Source organism: Pseudophryne corroboree, chromosome 4 (genome assembly GCF_028390025.1).
Source record: "Pseudophryne corroboree isolate aPseCor3 chromosome 4, aPseCor3.hap2, whole genome shotgun sequence".
NCBI lineage: Eukaryota > Metazoa > Chordata > Amphibia > Anura > Myobatrachidae > Pseudophryne > Pseudophryne corroboree.
The window spans coordinates 738,786,425-738,804,467 of record NC_086447.1 but is presented as its reverse complement, the minus strand read 5'-3'; the positions used below and the strand labels follow the sequence as shown (position 1 = coordinate 738,804,467).

At 46.8% G+C, this 18,043-nt stretch overlaps 1 protein-coding gene across 2 annotated transcripts in view; it reads right to left on the bottom strand.

Moving 5' to 3' along the window:
* ATL2 (atlastin GTPase 2) overlaps positions 1–18,043 on the bottom strand; it is a 307,993-nt gene that overhangs the window by 35,990 nt on the left and 253,960 nt on the right. For both annotated transcript variants that reach the window (XM_063918108.1, XM_063918109.1), the window contains exons 10-12: positions 16,053–16,109; positions 15,895–15,966; positions 1,030–1,461 (exon numbers count right to left, since the gene is read on the bottom strand). In XM_063918108.1, the coding sequence (XP_063774178.1) occupies positions 1,030–1,461; positions 15,895–15,966; positions 16,053–16,109 (561 nt within the window). The remainder of the gene's footprint in view (positions 1–1,029; positions 1,462–15,894; positions 15,967–16,052; positions 16,110–18,043) is intronic.

Below are 18,043 nucleotides of genomic sequence, written 5' to 3'. Positions count from 1 at the left end.
TCCTGGGACAACCTAAAGCTTTAGCCTGTTGGTACCTCTTTAGATCAAGATCCACTCTACACCCAATGTTTTCCGTGTGGAACACCATATATTCCACTGCAGAAATAATGTTCGTACAGTTTTCCTGCAAATGTGTTTTTCTCTTTTTTTTCTTCTTACAGCGTACTTCCACCCCACTGTGTGCTATTCCTGTAATGTTTACCTCCATTGATTGCACACCCTGCCAGCAGCAACCTATGCAGTGCGCCCCACATGGCTGCCTCGGATGGTTCCTCTGTGGGCAGGGTGTGCTTCATTTGGATCTTTCCATGCAGGGTATAGCATACTCTCACACGTGTCAGTTTATCCATACATGCATTTGACCCTTGTATGGCTTATCTCCCACTGTGTATCCTTCGTAGTGCACCCAAATGGCTGCCTTATCTTGTGCGCTTGTGGATGGGATGAAAAATACATGGACCTGATGGTTTTGTTGGAACCCTACTCTGAACTTTAGAACTCTGTAATCTCCCCATTTTGTGTTATCTCTTCTAGGGGTGGACTATTCCACCCTGGGTAATCCTACGCAGTGCGCCCAAGATGGCTGCTGCACCTGGTACCTTGTGAGGGTGGAAGACACCAATCATGCATTATGCTTTCTGTGTGCTCAAAATATTTTTTTTAATGTCTGTGTGGTTTTTGTTTCGATGTATTACTTAAATCTTCTGTATTATGTGCATTGTTTGAGTTCAAAATGGTGTCGCGGATGGCTGCCTCAGTGCTGCTCTGCCAAGCAGCCTTCGTTTTTAGTTTTACATGTATAATATGTCGAGTCTATCGTACAGTTGCAATGTGCAGTATGAACTCATACGTGTAATGTATGCTACGTTTTTCCCCCCTTCTTATGCTGTGTATTCCCCCTTCATGTTGCTGCTTGGTGATGCATTGTACCACAGAAAAATCCTAGTGTACACGAGTACACCTGGCCAATAAAGCGGATTCTGATTCTAACTGACAACGGTACACAGAAATGTGAGTGGAGATACCAACCTGCTCCCATATTACTTCAGCAATTTGATCTATTACGACTCCAAATTCCCGAAACTCTCCAGAGTACTTCACATACGCCCAGGTCAAGAAAGACAGCAACGCCAATCCCATGACCAGGTTGCAAATGTTTGCTATAGAGTTCAGGCCAATGAAACCAGTAAGCCCTGAGATAATGTACATTGCAAACATGACGGCAAACAAAGTGGCTGGTGTGCGAGCAGCATAAAATATATTTTTGCCATCGTTGTGTTTCATGAAGTGTGCATAGGTTTCGTCTATCTCCTCCTCCAGCTTGTCCTGGTATCGGCGACAGAACTCCTCTCCTCCCATCTTCTTCACAGAACGGAACTGCTTTATACACACTTCTTTCACATCCAAGTGCTTCCTTTCAAGATCAGCGGGTGCAATGTATGGCTTATCTCCTCCACAGACCTGTTGAAGACAACTTTATTACATGTGCATACTGATACTTATACAATTAACATTTTTTGGGCTCAGCTTACATGACAATTTATAAGGGGATGCAGTTATTGTACTGGCTGTCGGGATCCCGACGTTCAGGAGACTGATGCCGGAATCCCGACAGCGGTGACACGGCGCCGGCTGGAATCCCGACAAATCCTGGATATTCCCACTTGGTTGGTGGGTCCACGCCACCAACAGATATAACCTGCGTTATATATACCAATACTGTGTTATATACACCAATATAAACTGTGGCAAGAGGCAAGCCGCCAGGCCCGCATACTGACAGATGGCCTCCCGTTTGCCAGCAAATTGTATGTATTTCCTTTTAAGAACAGTAGTTTGGTATAAGGGTGAACAAAATGAAAGTATTTTCCATTCTGGCAGAATCAGAACGTCAGGAGTGTACCAAGCGCGGTAACGTGTGCTGGCAGGAGTGTACCAAGCGTGATAACGTGTGCCGGCAGGAGTGTACCAAGCACGGTAACGTGTGCCGCCAGGGGCGTACCAAGCACGGTAATGTGTGCCGCCAGCGGCGTACCAAGCGCGGTAACGTGTGCCGCCAGCGGCGTACCAAGCGCGGTAACGTGTGCCGCCAGGGGCGTACCAAACGCGGTAATGTGTGCCGCCAGGGGCGTACTAAGCACGGTAATGTGTGCTGTCAGGAGTGTACCGTGTGCAGTAATGTATCCGATCAGGAGTGTACTGCATGCGGTAATGTAAACAGTCAAGCAAGCTCTTCACACAGTAATGTATACTTAGTAAAGAAACAGAAAAAATGGTTCTATTGCTAGCACACATTGTATTGATTGTGTAACTATCTTAGCCTATATCCTTTAGTGATATTCCCTTAAAATTTCGAACAAAATATATTAAAAACTTTATCTTGACGATATATATATTGAATTGTTCCAGTAAAGACTCTTAGAAAAGAGTTTTGTGGTTTTCATTTTCAATAGAGTAAATTTTGTCTGTTAAGCATTATCCTCTAAGTACGTATTACCAATTGAAGTAAAACAAACCAACTGTTATTACTCATCATAATAGTGGTATACCAATGCAGACTGAGTGGGTCAAACCACAACAGAAGGTGATCTTAGAAAAAAGGTGTCTTTCAGCTGTATAGTGGTCTGCCAGTATAATTCGACACTACTGATGGTAAAAAGCCATACTCAAAAGTATGAAAAAAAGAGAGAATTTCTGAATGCCTATGAGGAACTAACGTGAGCCAAAAAGGACTGTAGTATTGTACCTAAGAAGCCAACGAACGCATGTATTAAAGCAACCCGACACACATTTCACAATGAAATGCTTTGTGAAGGAAAGTCATCCCTTCAAATCTTTTAAAGGATTGGCCACCTTGGGAATTAGTAATTGGACCACCTACCAGCTGAGGTGGTGTTTTGTTGGGACAATTTTAAACACCTCTGTGCAATTCGTGATGCTTTTACTTTAAAATGTACACCATTATAGACATATTAATCTGTTCTCCTGGCTATAATCGTAAATGGCAATGTGCAAGCAATGTATTTATTGTACAATCTTCACTTACTGAGAGGTCACACACAGTACTTTATACCATTTAAATTAGGTATCCTACATAATGCTGCAATGTTGTTATGGTATATAGCACTGTTTCCCAACCCAGGCCCTCAAGGCACACTAAGGGGTCTATCAGAGCAGTAACTAGACTTTTTGGTGCCCTATGTTCTCTTTATACCACATTCATGTGCTCAACCTGAGAGCTTGCCGCCATTCAGCCACAACACCCCTCATTAAATAACACATTTTAATATACTGCCACAAACAGGACTCAAACCCACAACCTGCTGCATCCCAGCCAAACACCCCACCCACCGAGCCACTTGATCCCGCATAAAAATTAGATTTCTCACTATATGAAGCTACCTATACCTTGTAAAAAAAAATAAGCAGCATCATAATCGAGCAGATCCATGCTGTGTGTAGCCACACATCCAATCCCTTGCAGCCGCTACATATACTACATAGATCTGCCCAGCCCCAACGCTGATCATCCCTTCACAAAGTACAAGATAAGCTTCAAATAGCTAAAACTCCAGTTTGGAATTCTTTAGCTTTTTATGCAAGGGCAGATAGCTCAATGAATAGAGTGTCTGACTGCAATGTCATAGGCAATGGGTTTGAATCCTTGGCACATCAGCATCCTGAATTGTAATAAAGGACAGTGCGCCTGAACACCAAATCAAGTCCATGACTGCTGCATGGGTATTAGCAACAAAAGGGGTGGTCAGGAGATGCTGGGCTTTAAAAAGGGGGGTAAACTGCAAGTGAAAGTAAGCAGATAATTCATAAATTGACAAGTGCTGCCAATAGCACCCCCTTAACTGCAGCGCTATGTGCGGGGCACAGTCCGCACACACCTAGTTATAGCCCTGGGGTCTATTCATGTAGCAGAGAAAAGCCCTGTTTTGCATTAAACAGGGCTTTTCTGTTTCCTGCTGCTCACTGAGCAGGTAACCGTGGAGAAGTTTCTCTAGCAGCACACCCACTTCGTGCCTGAATCACATCACCATACTTTTGTATGGTAAGTGCGATTCATGAAAGAAAGGAAAGCTCTACTTTACGCTTCTCCATGGAATTCAGGTACGCCATCTCAGGATGGCAGAACCTGAACTTTGGTGTGGAGACAGCAGGGAAGCTTGAAATTAAAATGATATAGTCCCTGTGCGCACAATTGGGCAGCTCTAATAAGCCCTGAGATAGCGCACATATTGGCCAGAGATATCTTGTGTTTGTAGCAGGGAAGCTTAATGCTTCTCTTCCCGACACCCGTGCTAGCTCCACCCTGACCGCCAATCGGCCACTGCGGCCTGCCAGGAGATCAGAGAATGGCGCACGCGCAGGCGAGATGCGTCGGCTTCGACGAGGTGAGCACTGGATAAAACTGCATCGCTGGACCCCTGGATTCCGCAGTGCATCATCGGAGAGGTGAGTATGCTACTTATCTAAGCTATATATTACATCAGACCAATGCAATGTATTAGTGTTAAGTAGCAATTCAATTTATACTTTTTACATGAGTAGACCCCTAACAGTCCAGGTTTTAGTGATATCCATGCTTGAGCACAGATTTTTAAATTAAAATAAGAGACTAATTAAATGACCTGTGCTCAAGTATGGCTAGCCTTAAAACATGTATTAATAGGGCAGAATTCAATTGTTTATCGCGCCTGATTTCCCATCTAAAGTGACAGGAAATCAGACGGGGGATATTCATATGGTCTTTGTTTTTTGTTTTGGCGGATCGCGCCCAGACAAGCCCGGCTTTAGCCACGTAGACTAAACCAGATTAAAGAGCTGGGTGCAACAAAAAAATAAGATTTTAAACCTACCGGTAAATCTTTTTCTCCTAGTCCGTAGAGGATGCTGGGGACTCAGTAAGGACCATGGGGTATAGACGGGCTCCGCATGAGAAATGGGCACTATAAAGAATTTTAGAATGGGTGTGCACTGGCTCCTCCCTCTATGCCTCTCCTCCAGATCTCAGTTAGAGAAACTGTGCCCAGAGGAGATGGACAATACGAGGAAAGGATTTTGTTAATCTAAGGGCAAGATTCATACCAGCCCACACCGTATAACCTGGAATATACGCAACCAGTAAACAGTATGAACAAAACAGTATCAGCTAAAGACTGATCTCAACTGTATCATAACCCTTATGTAAGCAACAACTATATACAAGCCTTGCAGATTTTGCCCGCACTGGGACGGGCGCCCAGCATCCTCTACAGACTAGGATAAATATTTACCGGTAGGTTTAAAATCTTATTTTCTCTTACATCCTAGAGGATGCTGGGGACTCCGTAAGGACCATGGGGTTTATACCAAAGCTCCAGACCGGGCGGGAGAGTGCGGACGACTCTGCAGCACCGACTGAGCAAACGCAAGGTCCTCATCAGCCAAGGTATCAAACTTATAGAACTTTGCAAAAAAGTGTTTGAACCCGACCAGGTAGCTGCTCGGCAAAGCTGTAAAGCCGAGACGCCTCGGGCAGCCGCCCAATAAGAGCCCACCTTCCTAGTGGAATGGGCCTTTACCGAATGTGGTAACGGCAATCCTGCCGTACAATGAGCCTTGCTGAATCGTGTTACAGATCCAGCGAGCAATAGTCTGCTTCGAAGCAGGAGCGCCAACTTTGTTGGCTGCATACAGGACAAACATTGCTTCTGTTCTCCTAACCAGAGCCGTCCTGGCTACATAGATTTTTAAGGCCCTGACTACATCCAGGGACGTGGAATCCTCCAAGTCATCCGTAGCCACAGGCACCACAATAGGTTGGTTCATATGAAATGCTGAAACCACCTTAGGCAAAAATTGAGGACGAGTCCTCAACTCTGCCCTATCCACATGGAAAATCAAACAGGAACTCTTGTGAGACAATGCCGCCAAATCAGACACCCGCCTTGCAGATGCCAAGGCCAACAACATGACCACCTTCCAAGTGAGAAATTTTAATTCAACCGTTTGAAGAGGTTCAAACCAGTGAGACTTTAGGAACCGTAACACCACGTTAAGGTCCCATGGTGCCACTGGGGGAACAAAAGGAGGCTGGATGTGCAGCACTCCCTTTACAAAAGTCTGGACTTCCGGGAGAGATGCCAATTCCTTCTGAAAGAAAATAGACAGGGACGGAATCTGTACCTTAATGGAGCCTAATTTTAGGCCCATATCCACTCCTGTCTGTAGAAAGTGGAGAAAACGGCCCAGATGGAAATCTTCCGTAGGAGCCTTCATGGCTTCACACCAAGATACATACTTCCTCCAGATACGGTGACAATGTTTCGCCGTCACCTCCTTCCTAGCCTTTATCAGAGTAGGGATGACTTTTCCCACTGAAAAGTCCTTGCATGAAACCTGCCGAAGGGGATGGCCTCGTAGGCTGCCACCATTTTCCCCAGAACACGAGTGCATTGATGAACAGACACTCTTTTTGGTTTTAGCAGGTCTCTGACCATGTTCTGGAGGTCCCGGGCTTTTTCTATCGGGAGAAAAACCCTCTTCTGATCCGTGTCTAGAATCATGCCTAGGAATGATAGTCGAGTCGTTGGAATCAATTGCGACTTTGGCAGATTGAGAATCCAAACGTGTTGTTGTAGCACTCTCAGGGAGAGTGACATGCTCCTCTGCAATTGATCTCTCAATCTCGCTTTTATCAGGAGATCATCCAAGTACGGGATAATTGTGACTCCCTGCCTGCGCAGGAGCACCATCATCTCCGCCATCACCTTGGTGAAAATCCTCGGAGCCGTGGAAAGCCCAAATGGCAACGTCTGAAACTGGTAATGACAGTCCTGTACAGCAAATCTCAGATACGCCTGATGAGGATATATGGGGACATGAAGGTATGCATCCTTTATGTCGAGTGACACCATAAAATTCCCCCATTCCAGACTGGAGATCACAGCCCGGAGCGATTCCATCTTGAATTTGAACTTTTTCAAAGTACAGGTTTAGGGATTTTAGATTTAAAATGGGTCTGACCGAGCCATCCGGCTTCGGGACCACAAACAAGATTGAATAGTACCCTTTCCCCCGTTGGACTAGGGGAACCTTGATAATCACTTGCTGTTGACACAGCTTTTGAATTGCAGCTAACACTACTGCCCTCTCTGGGGGAGAAGCTGGCAAGGCCGACTTGAAAAATCGGCGAGGGGGCACCTCTTCGAATTCCAGTTTGTAGCCTTGGGATACAATTTCCATTGCCCAAGGATCCACGTCTGACAGAACCCAGACCTGGCTGAAGAGTCAAAGACTTGCCCCCACCGGCGCGGACTCCCTCAGTGGAGCCCCAGCGTCATGCGGTGGATTTAGTAGAAGCCGGGGAGGACTTCTGCTCCTGGGAACTAGCCGGAGCAGGTGCTCTCTTCCCTCTACCCTTAACTCTGGCGAGGAAAGATGAGCCCCGACCTCTTCTGGACTTATGCGACCGAAAGGACTGCATCTGATATTGTGGAGTTTTCTTTTGCTGTGGGGGAACAAAAGGCAAAAAGGTAGATTTACCCGCGGTAGCTGTGGCAACCAGGTCCGCGAGACCTTCCCCAAATAAAACTTCACCTTTGTATGGCAAAACCTCCATATGCTTCTTTGAGTCGGCATCATCCGTCCATTGGTGGGTCCACAGGGCTCGCCTAGCAGAAATCGCCATGGCGTTGGCTCTCGAACCTAGCAGCCCAACGTCTCTTTGAGCGTCCCTCATATATAAGACTGCGTCTTTAATGTGACCTAAGGTCAATAAAATGGTATCCCTGTCTAGGGTATCAAGGTCAGCTGACAAGGTATCTGTCCAAGCTGCAACTGCACTACACACCCATGGCGATGCTATTGCCGGTTTGAGTAAAGCACCTGTATGCGCATAAATAGATTTTAAAGTAGTTTCCTGTCTGCGATCAGCAGGATCCTTGAGGGCTGCCGTGTCCGGAGACACCTTCTTGGACAGGCGCGTTAAAGCCTTGTCCACCCTGGGTGAGGATTCCCAACGAACCCTGTCCTGTGCAGGGAAAGGATACGCCATAAGAATCCTCTTGGGAATCTGCAGTTTTTTATCTGGAGTTTACCAAGCTTTTTCAAATAACTCGTTAAGCTCATGAGATGGGGGAAAGGTTACCCCAGGTTTCTTTTCCTTATACATGCGCAACCTCGTGTTAGGTACCGAGGGGTCATCTGTGATATGCAAAACATCTTTTATTGCAATAATCATATAATGAATACTTTTGGCCACCCTTAGGTGTAACCTCGCATCATCGTAGTCGACACTGGAGTCAGAATCCGTGTCGGTATCAGTGTCTGCTATTTGGGATAGGGGACGTTTTTGAGACCCAGAAGGGCCCTGTGACCCAGTCGAAGCCGTGGATTGACTCTCTGCTTTTTCCCTGGACTCTGCTTTGTCCAGTCTCTTATGTAATAAGGTCACATTTGCATTTAAAACATTCCACATGTCCATCCAATCATGAGTCGGCGTTGCCGACGGAGACACCACAATCATCTGCTCCACCTCCTCCTTAGCTGAGCCTTCCGCATCAGACATGCCGACACACTCGTACCGACACCCCCCCACACACAGGGATATAGTTATAAGGAGACAGTTCCCCAATAAGGCCCTTTGGAGAGACAGAGAGTATGCCAGCACACACCCAGCGCCAACTGACACTGGAAACAATTTCCCAGATAATATAGCGCATATATATATATTTATATAATTTACTGTGTAATACACTCACTGCGCCTTTCAAGTGCCCCCCTCTTTTCAGCCCTGTGTCACTGTGTTCAGCAGGGGAGAGACCAGGGTGCCAGCTTCTCTGCAGATATCTGTGGAGAAAATGGCGCTGGTTAGTGCTGAGGGACCAAGCTCCGCCCCCTCCAGCGGCGGGCTTCGGTCCCGCTCAAAGTATAAAAACTGGCGGGGGATTTATATAATTACTGCCTCCGCAGCCCATAAACTTATAAATGCCAGATTTAGAGGTTTTTATTGCTGCCCAGGGCGCGCCGCCCCCCCCCCCCCCCCCTGCACCCATCAGTGCCTGCTAGTGTGTGTTGTGTGTGGGAGCAATGGCGCGCAGCGTTACCGCTGCGCGCTTACCTCAGGGGAGATCTGAAGTCTTCTGCCACCTAAGAAGTCTTCTTTCTTCTTATACGCACCTGGCTTCTATCTTCCGGCTCTGTGAGGAGGACGGCGGCGCGGCTCTGGGACGAACGGCGAGGGGAGACCTGCGTTCCGACTCCTCTGGAGCTAATGGTGTCCAGTAGCCTATCACTTAAGTAGGTCTGCTTCTCTCTCCTCAGTCCCACGATGCAGAGAGCCTGTTGGCAGCAGTGCTCCCTGAAAATAAAAAAACCTAACAAAATTCTTTTTCAGAGAAACTCAGGAGAGCTCCCCCTGTAATGCACCCAATCTCCTCTGGGCACAGGATCTAACTGAGGTCTGGAGGAGGGGCATAGAGGGAGGAGCCAGTGCACACCCATTCTAAAATTCTTTATAGAGCCCGTCTATACCCCATGGTCCTTACGGAGTCCCCAGCATCCTCTAGGACGTAAGAGAAATAATAAGAATTTACTTACCGATAATTCTATTTCTCATAGTCCGTAGTGGATGCTGGGGACTCCGAAAGGACCATGGGGAATAGCGGCTCCGCAGGAGACTGGGCACAAAGTAAAAGCTTTAGGACTAGCTGGTGTGCACTGGCTCCTCCCCCTATGACCCTCCTCCAAGCCTCAGTTAGGATACTGTGCCCGGACGAGCGTACACAATAAGGAAGGATTTTGAATCCCGGGTAAGACTCATACCAGCCACACCAATCACACCGTACAACCTGTGATCTGAACCCAGTTAACAGCATGATAACAGAAGGAGCCTCTGAAAAGATGGCTCACAACAACAATAACCCGATTTTTGTAACAATAACTATGTACAAGTAATGCAGACAATCCGCACTTGGGATGGGCGCCCAGCATCCACTACGGACTATGAGAAATAGAATTATCGGTAAGTAAATTCTTATTTTCTCTAACGTCCTAGTGGATGCTGGGGACTCCGAAAGGACCATGGGGATTATACCAAAGCTCCCAAACGGGCGGGAGAGTGCGGATGACTCTGCAGCACCGAATGAGAGAACTCCAGGTCCTCCTCAGCCAGGGTATCAAATTTGTAGAATTAAGCAAACGTGTTTGCCCCTGACCAAGTAGCTGCTCGGCAAAGTTGTAAAGCCGAGACCCCTCGGGCAGCCGCCCAAGATGAGCCCACTTTCCGTGTGGAATGGGCTTTTACAGATTTTGGCTGTGGCAGGCCTGCCACAGAATGTGCAAGCTGAATTGTACTACAAATCCAACGAGCAATCGTCTGCTTAGAAGCAGGAGCACCCAGCTTGTTGGGTGCATACAGGATAAACAGCGAGTCAGATTTTCTGACTCCAGCCGTCCTGGAAACATATATTTTCAGGGCCCTGACTACGTCCAGCAACTTGGAATCCTCCAAGTCCCTAGTAGCCGCAGGCACCACAATAGGTTGGTTTAAGTGAAATGCTGAAACCACCTTAGGGAGAAATTGAGGACGAGTCCTCAATTCTGCCCTGTCCGTATGAAAAATTAGGTAAGGGCTTTTATAGGATAAAGCCGCCAATTCTGATACACGCCTGGCTGAAGCCAGGGCTAACAGCATTACCACTTTCCATGTGAGATATTTCAAGTCCACAGTGGTGAGTGGTTCAAACCAATGTGATTTTAGGAATCCCAACACTACATTGAGATCCCAAGGTGCCACTGGAGGCACAAAAGGAGGCTGTATATGCAGTACTCCCTTGACAAACGTCTGAACTTCAGGAACAGAAGCTAGTTCTTTTTGGAAGAATATCGACAGGGACGAAATTTGAACCTTAATGGACCCTAATTTGAGGCCCATAGACAGTCCTGTTTGCAGGAAATGCAGGAATCGACCCAGTTGAAATTCCTCCGTAGGGGCCTTCCTGGCCTCGCACCACGCAACATATTTACGCCAAATACGGTGATAATGTTGTACGGTTACATCCTTCCTGGCTTTGATCAGGGTAGGGATGACTTCATCCGGAATGCCTTTTTCCTTCAGGATCCGGCGTTCAACCGCCATGCCGTCAAACGCAGCCGCGGTAAGTCTTGGAACAGACATGGTCCCTGCTGGAGCAGGTCCTGTCTTAGAGGTAGAGGCCACGGGTCTTCCGTGAGCATCTCTTGAATTTCCGGGTACCAAGTCCTTCTTGGCCAATCCGGAGCCACGAGTATAGTCTTTACTCCTCTCCTTCTTATGATTCTCAGTACTTTTGGTATGAGAGGAAGAGGAGGGAACACATACACTGACCGGTACACCCACGGTGTTACCAGAGCGTCCACAGCTATTGCCTGAGGGTCCCTTGACCTGGAGCAATATCTGTCCAGTTTTTTGTTGAGGCGAGACGCCATCATGTCCACCTTTGGTTTTTCCCAACGGTTTACAATCATGTGGAAGACTTCTGGGTGAAGTCCCCACTCCCCCGGGTGAAGATCGTGTCTGCTGAGGAAGTCTGCTTCCCAGTTGTCCACTCCTGGAATGAACACTGCTGACAGTGGTATCACATGATTTTCCGCCCAGCGAAGAATCCTTGCCACTTCCGTCATTGCCCTCCTGCTTCTTGTGCCGCCCTGTCTGTTTACGTGGGCGACTGCCGTGATGTTGTCCGACTGGATCAATACTGGCTGACCCTGAAGCAGAGGCCTTGCCTGACTTAGGGCATTGTAAATGGCCCTTAGTTCCAGGATATTTATGTGAAGTGACGTTTCCATGCTTGACCACAAGCCCTGGAAATTTTTTCCCTGTGTGACTGCTCCCCAGCCTCTCAGGCTGGCATCCGTGGTCACCAGGACCCAATCCTGAATGCCGAATCTGCGGCCCTCTAGGACATGAGCACTCTGTAACCACCACAGGAGAGACACCCTTGTCCTTGGAGACAGGGTTATCCGCTGATGCATTTGAAGATGCGATCCGGACCATTTGTCTAGCAGATCCAACTGAAAAGTTCTTGCGTGGAATCTGCCGAATGGAATCGCTTCGTAAGAAGCCACCATCTTTCCCAGGACCCTTGTGCACTGATGCACTGACACCTGGCCTGGTCTTAGGAGTTTCCTGACTAGGTCGGATAACTCCCTGGCTTTCTCTTCCGGGAGAAACACCTTTTTCTGTACTGTGTCCAGAATCATCCCTAGGAACAGCAGACGTGTCGTCGGAATCAGCTGCGATTTTGGAATATTTAGAATCCATCCGTGCTGTTGTAGTACTATTTGAGATAGTGCTACTCCGACCTCTAACTGTTCTCTGGACCGTGCCCTTATCAGGAGATCGTCCAAGTAAGGGATAATTAAGACGCCTTTTCTTCGAAGAAGAATCATCATTTCGGCCATTACCTTGGTAAAGACCCGGGGTGCCGTGGACAATCCAAACGGCAGCGTCTGAAACGGATAGTGACAGTTCTGTACCATAAACCTGAGGTACCCTTGGTGAGAAGGGCAAATTGGGACATGGAGGTAAGCATCCTTGATGTCCAGAGACACCATGTAGTCCCCTTCTTCCAGGTTCGCTATCACTGCTCTGAGTGACTCCATCTTGAACTTGAACCTTTTTATGTAAGTGTTCAAGGCTTTCAGATTTAAAATGGGTCTCACCGAGCCGTCCGGCTTCGGTACCACAAACAGCGTGGAGTAATACCCCTTTCCCTGTTGTAGGAGGGGTACCTTGATTATCACTTGCTGGGAATACAGCTTGTGAATGGCTTCCAATACCGCCTCCCTGTCGGGGGTAGACGTTGGTAAAGCAGACTTCAGGAACCGGCGAGGGGGAGACGTCTCGAATTCCAATTTGTACCCCTGAGATACTACCTGCAGGATCCAGGGGTCCACTTGCGAGTGAGCCCACTGCGCGCTGAAATTCTTGAGACGGGCCCCCACCGTGCCTGAGTCTGCTTGTAAGGCCCCAGCGTCATGCTGAGGACTTGGCAGAAGCGGGGGAGGGCTTCTGTTCGTGGGAAGAAGCTGTCTGTTGCAGTCTTTCTCCCCTTCCTCTGCCCCGGGGCAGATATGAGTGGCCTTTTGCCCGCTTGCCCTTATGGGGACGAAAGGACTGAGCCTGAAAAGACGGTATCTTTTTCTGCTGCGAGGTGACTTGGGGTAAAAAGGTGGATTTCCCAGCCGTTGCCGTGGCCACCAGGTCCGATAGACCGCCCCCAAATAACTCCTCCCCTTTATACGGCAATACTTCCATATGCCGTTTGGAATCCGCATCCCCTGACCACTGTCGCGTCCATAATCCTCTTCTGGCAGAAATGGACATCGCACTTACTCTTGATGCCAGAGTGCAAATGTCTCTCTGTGCATCTCGCATATATAGGAATGCATCCTTTAAATGCTCTATAGTCAATAATATATTGTCCCTGTCCAGGGTATCAATATTTTCAGTCAGGGAATCCGACCAAGCCACCCCAGCACTGCACATCCAGGCTGAGGCGATTGCTGGTCGCAGTATAACACCAGTATGAGTGTATATACTTTTAAGGATATTTTCCAGCCTCCTATCTGCTGGCTCCTTAAGGGCGGCCGTTTCTGGAGACGGTAACGCCACTTGTTTTGATAAGCGTGTGAGCGCCTTATCCACCCTAGGGGGTGTTTCCCAACGAGCCCTAACCTCTGGTGGGAAGGGATATAGTGCCAATAATTTTTTAGAAATTAGCAGTTTTTTGTCGGGGGTAACCCACGCTTCATCACACACTTCATTCAATTCATCTGATTCAGGAAAAACTACGGGTAGTTTTTTCACACCCCACATAATACCCCTTTTTGTGGTACTTGCAGTATCAGAGATGTGAAAAACCTCCTTCATTGCCGTGATCATGTAACGTGTGGCCCTACTGGAAAATACGTTTGTTTCTTCACCGTCGACACTGGAGTCAGTGTCTGTGTCTGGGTCCGTGTCGACCCACTGAGGTAACGGGCGTTTAATAGCCCCTGACGGTGTTTGAGACGCCTGGACAGGCACTAACTGAGCTGCCGGCTGTCTCATGTCGTCAACAGTTTTCTGTAACGTGCCGACACTGTCACGTAATTCCTTAATTACGGCCATCCATTCAGGTGTCGACTCCCTAGGGGGTGACATCACCATTATAGGCAATTGCTCCGCCTCCACATCATTTTCCTCCTCATACATGTCGACACACACGTACCGACACCCAGCACACACACAGGGAATGCTGATAGAGGACAGGACCCACTTAGCCCCTTGGGGAGACAGAGGGAGAGTATGCCAGCACACACCAGAGCGCTATATATGTATAGGGACAACGTTACAATAAGTGTCTATCCCTTATAGCTGCTTATATCTGTTATTTTGCCAAATAAGTGCCCCCCTCTCTTTTTTACCCTGTTTCTGTAGTTGCAGGATGCAGGGGAGATTCTGGGAGCCTTCCTACCAGCGGAGCTGTGTGGGAAAAATGGCGCTGTGTGCTGAGGAGATAGGCCCCGCCCCCTTCACGGCGGGCTCTTCTCCCGCTTTTTTCTGGAAAACTGGCAGGTGTTAAATACATCCATATAGCCCAGGAGCTATATGTGATGTATTTTTTGCCAAATAAGGTAAATTCATTGCTTCCCAGGGCGCCCCCCCCCAGCGCCCTGCACCCTCAGTGACCGAAGTGTGCTGAGAGCAATGGCGCACAGCTGCAGTGCTGTGCGCTACCTTATGAAGACAGGAAAGTCTTCTGCCGCCGATTTATGGACCTCTTCTTGCTTCAGCATCTGTAAGGGGGCCGGCGGCGCGGCTCCGGGACCCATCCATGGCTGGGCCTGTGATCGTCCCTCTGGAGCTAATGTTCAGTAGCCTAAGAAGCCCAATCCACTCTGCACGCAGGTGAGTTCGCTTCTTCTCCCCTTAGTCCCTCGATGCAGTGAGCCTGTTGCCAGCAGGTCTCACTGAAAATAAAAACCCTATTTAAACTTTTACTCTAAGCAGCTCAGGAGAGCAACCTAGATTGCACCCTTCTCGTTCGGGCACAAAATCTTAACTGAGGCTTGGAGGAGGGTCATAGGGGGAGGAGCCAGTGCACACCAGCTAGTCCTAAAGCTTTTACTTTGTGCCCAGTCTCCTGCGGAGCCGCTATTCCCCATGGTCCTTTCGGAGTCCCCAGCATCCACTAGGACGTTAGAGAAAATATATTTTTGGGTGCCCAAATGGGTAATTTTTCACTCATTTCAGCTCACCACTTCCAGAGGGTGCAAGCTGAAATACTTGCACTAGCAGCTGTTGGCGCTCGAATGGAGCAACAATTGAATTCCACACTTCAGTCTGTCTGCCTTGAGGACCGTGGTTGAAAACACCTAGTGTATACAATCACACAGACTATATGGTAAGTACTGTGATTTATAGCTCTCATATTGGTCATACTAATGTTAATAGGATCACAGTTTTACTTGAGTGTTTGCACACTGCAAATATGAGAATATTATCTATCTGAATATATAGTTTCAGGGGAGGAAAAAATGGTAATAGCCACAAACTGCATTACAGTTATTTACACATGATATCTACTATGTGTGCCCCTAGAATTGACAGACTGCTGTGAAATACCTACCATTAATATGATATATAACAGTTGGGTAATTATTCTTCATTTAATACAGATCTAGTGAATAATGGTGAATATAAAATTTACTAAATTGAAAACATAAGTACAAAAAGCAAAAAAACTTTAGCAGTCCACTGCATCCCAGAACACACATCTTATATAGCATATATGGGATGAGCATTTGGTGTTTTCAACTTTGACAGACCGAATTGTACAATGAAGTTACTGTACTCAGGTTTAGAAGGGAACTCACTTGCTCCATGCCTTTGCTGTATGTGTCCTTAGCGCCAGCAACTGCAGCCAGGTTATTTGCTTCTGCTGTTGCCTACAGGAAAAAATAAAAGTTCTAATTAGTCATTTGCAAATAAGGACTGTCTGATAAGGCAATATAAGTAACAATTTCAGAAATACCTGAAGCATAGATTTGGGATGAGGAAGCTCTTCTCCTTGATAGATTTTGATGTATGCCTGGGACATAAATAAAATGAGTCAGCAGAGGAATTGCAAATTGTAGAAAATGGAAAAGCACAAAGCAAGCTGAACTGAGATTATTATACATTTTACAAGGAACGCTCTACATCCAAATCTGTTCCTAAAACCAGACCTTGAGAAGTGTGCAATCCTGTGTTTACTGGGGCATATCTGCAGTTTCAGCAACAGTCATCCCTGTTTATGAGTGTAATGGTTATGCCAATCCAGTCTGTCATCATGAAGAACTATAAATGAATGTAGTCATCACTGCAATGTACCCATAACACTGATGGGATGCTATATAGTTAACTTTGCTTTTTAAAACAGGGCAGGTACTGCCCACACTGCTTGGCATTGAGATACCTCAAGCACCAGTGTTTTACTTCCCTGGTGATCCAACCATCAGGATTGTATGACCTTCCATCTGATCTATGCTCTACACCAGGCCTGGCCAACCTGTGGCTCTGTTGTGAAACTATATTCCCTAATAGCACAAGCGTGGCAGGGCATGCTGGGACTTGACAAGGCCTGCTCTACACTAACAAGTCACAGCTGTTATACAAATATCGTGATTATTTTTTACCCAATGGTCATTAAGGGCTACCCAATTAGGGCCCTTTTTTTCTCCGGGGAAAAATTAAGCGTTTTCGCGCAGAAACAGCCAGGATCCAGGATAAGTACCGGGACCCATGGTTTTTGCAGAAGTGAAAATGGGTCATTTGATGTTGACATTTTTTATATCCTGGCTTGGGCAGGTGAAAATAAATCCCCGATAACTTCCGTTCTATGTGGCCAATTGGATGGCCCTGGGTGTGGTAAATTACCGTGGTTAATAGGATACCGGGCTAGGTCAACAAGTCTCACTTGGAGTCTGTCCCCGGATGTGTTTTGCACAGAATTGTGGGATCTACATTTTTAAAGATGCTTGTCAGGTTTCTTCTAATTTTCAAAAAGTTGAGCAAGTTCTGATCTAGGTTCTCCTGCAGCAATTGAAATTTTGAACATTCTTCATGGCTTAAGAAAACCCCCTACTACTCTCACTCATTACTTGTTTCCTAAAATAAGAGGCACATACTGGCTTCCAGATTAATTACTGCTAACATCTGTGGTATTACGGCCCTGGGAGGTACCCAAGTGCTTCCCCATACAGGTTGGGGACAACCCTAGGCTTCAACATCACTGCAATTAGGTGTCATTATGAAACACTAAAGAAGTTGAACTGGTCCTATAATGCCATGCATAATGCATACACCGAGGACAAATATAAATGCACAAAATGTTTGAGAAAAGATAATTTTTTTTTATTCCTCATGTTAAAGAAAATTAAACACGGCATAAGAGAACAACAAATCAACCCCCGCCAAAAAACACATGAATAGGTTTTCCAGTTTTCAACGTGAATCAAGTTTGCTGTACAGTGAAATACACAACTCTCCCACAATAAAAAGTAGTAATTTTGGGGGGAGTGCAATGAGTGACTATAAAAAATAATAAATTGCGCTTACAGTAAGGCACTTCACCAAATAATCCCAGGTCATGTGTACCTGTAACAGTCCCAGGCCTCACTTCTCTATTACCTCTTCACATTCCAGTGTACTCATCTATTGCATTAATGGTTAGTTCACAGAAGAACGGCATTCACACCCACTTAGGGGTCTACTCATGACGCAGTGAAAAGTGTGGAGAAGTTTCCATTGGCAACCAATAAGCATTAAAGTAACATTTATCATTTGCAAACTATAAAATAATACAGAGCAGCTGATTGGTTGTCATGGGCAACTTCTCCACTGGCTCACTTCTCCAGTCTTTTCACTGCTTCACGAATAGACCCCTTAGTCTGTTTCAAATAGGCTGCATAGGATTATTCCACCTGTCGGAATCCCATGTATGGAGCAGCCTTAGAAAGTACCATTTAATTTAGTTATATATGC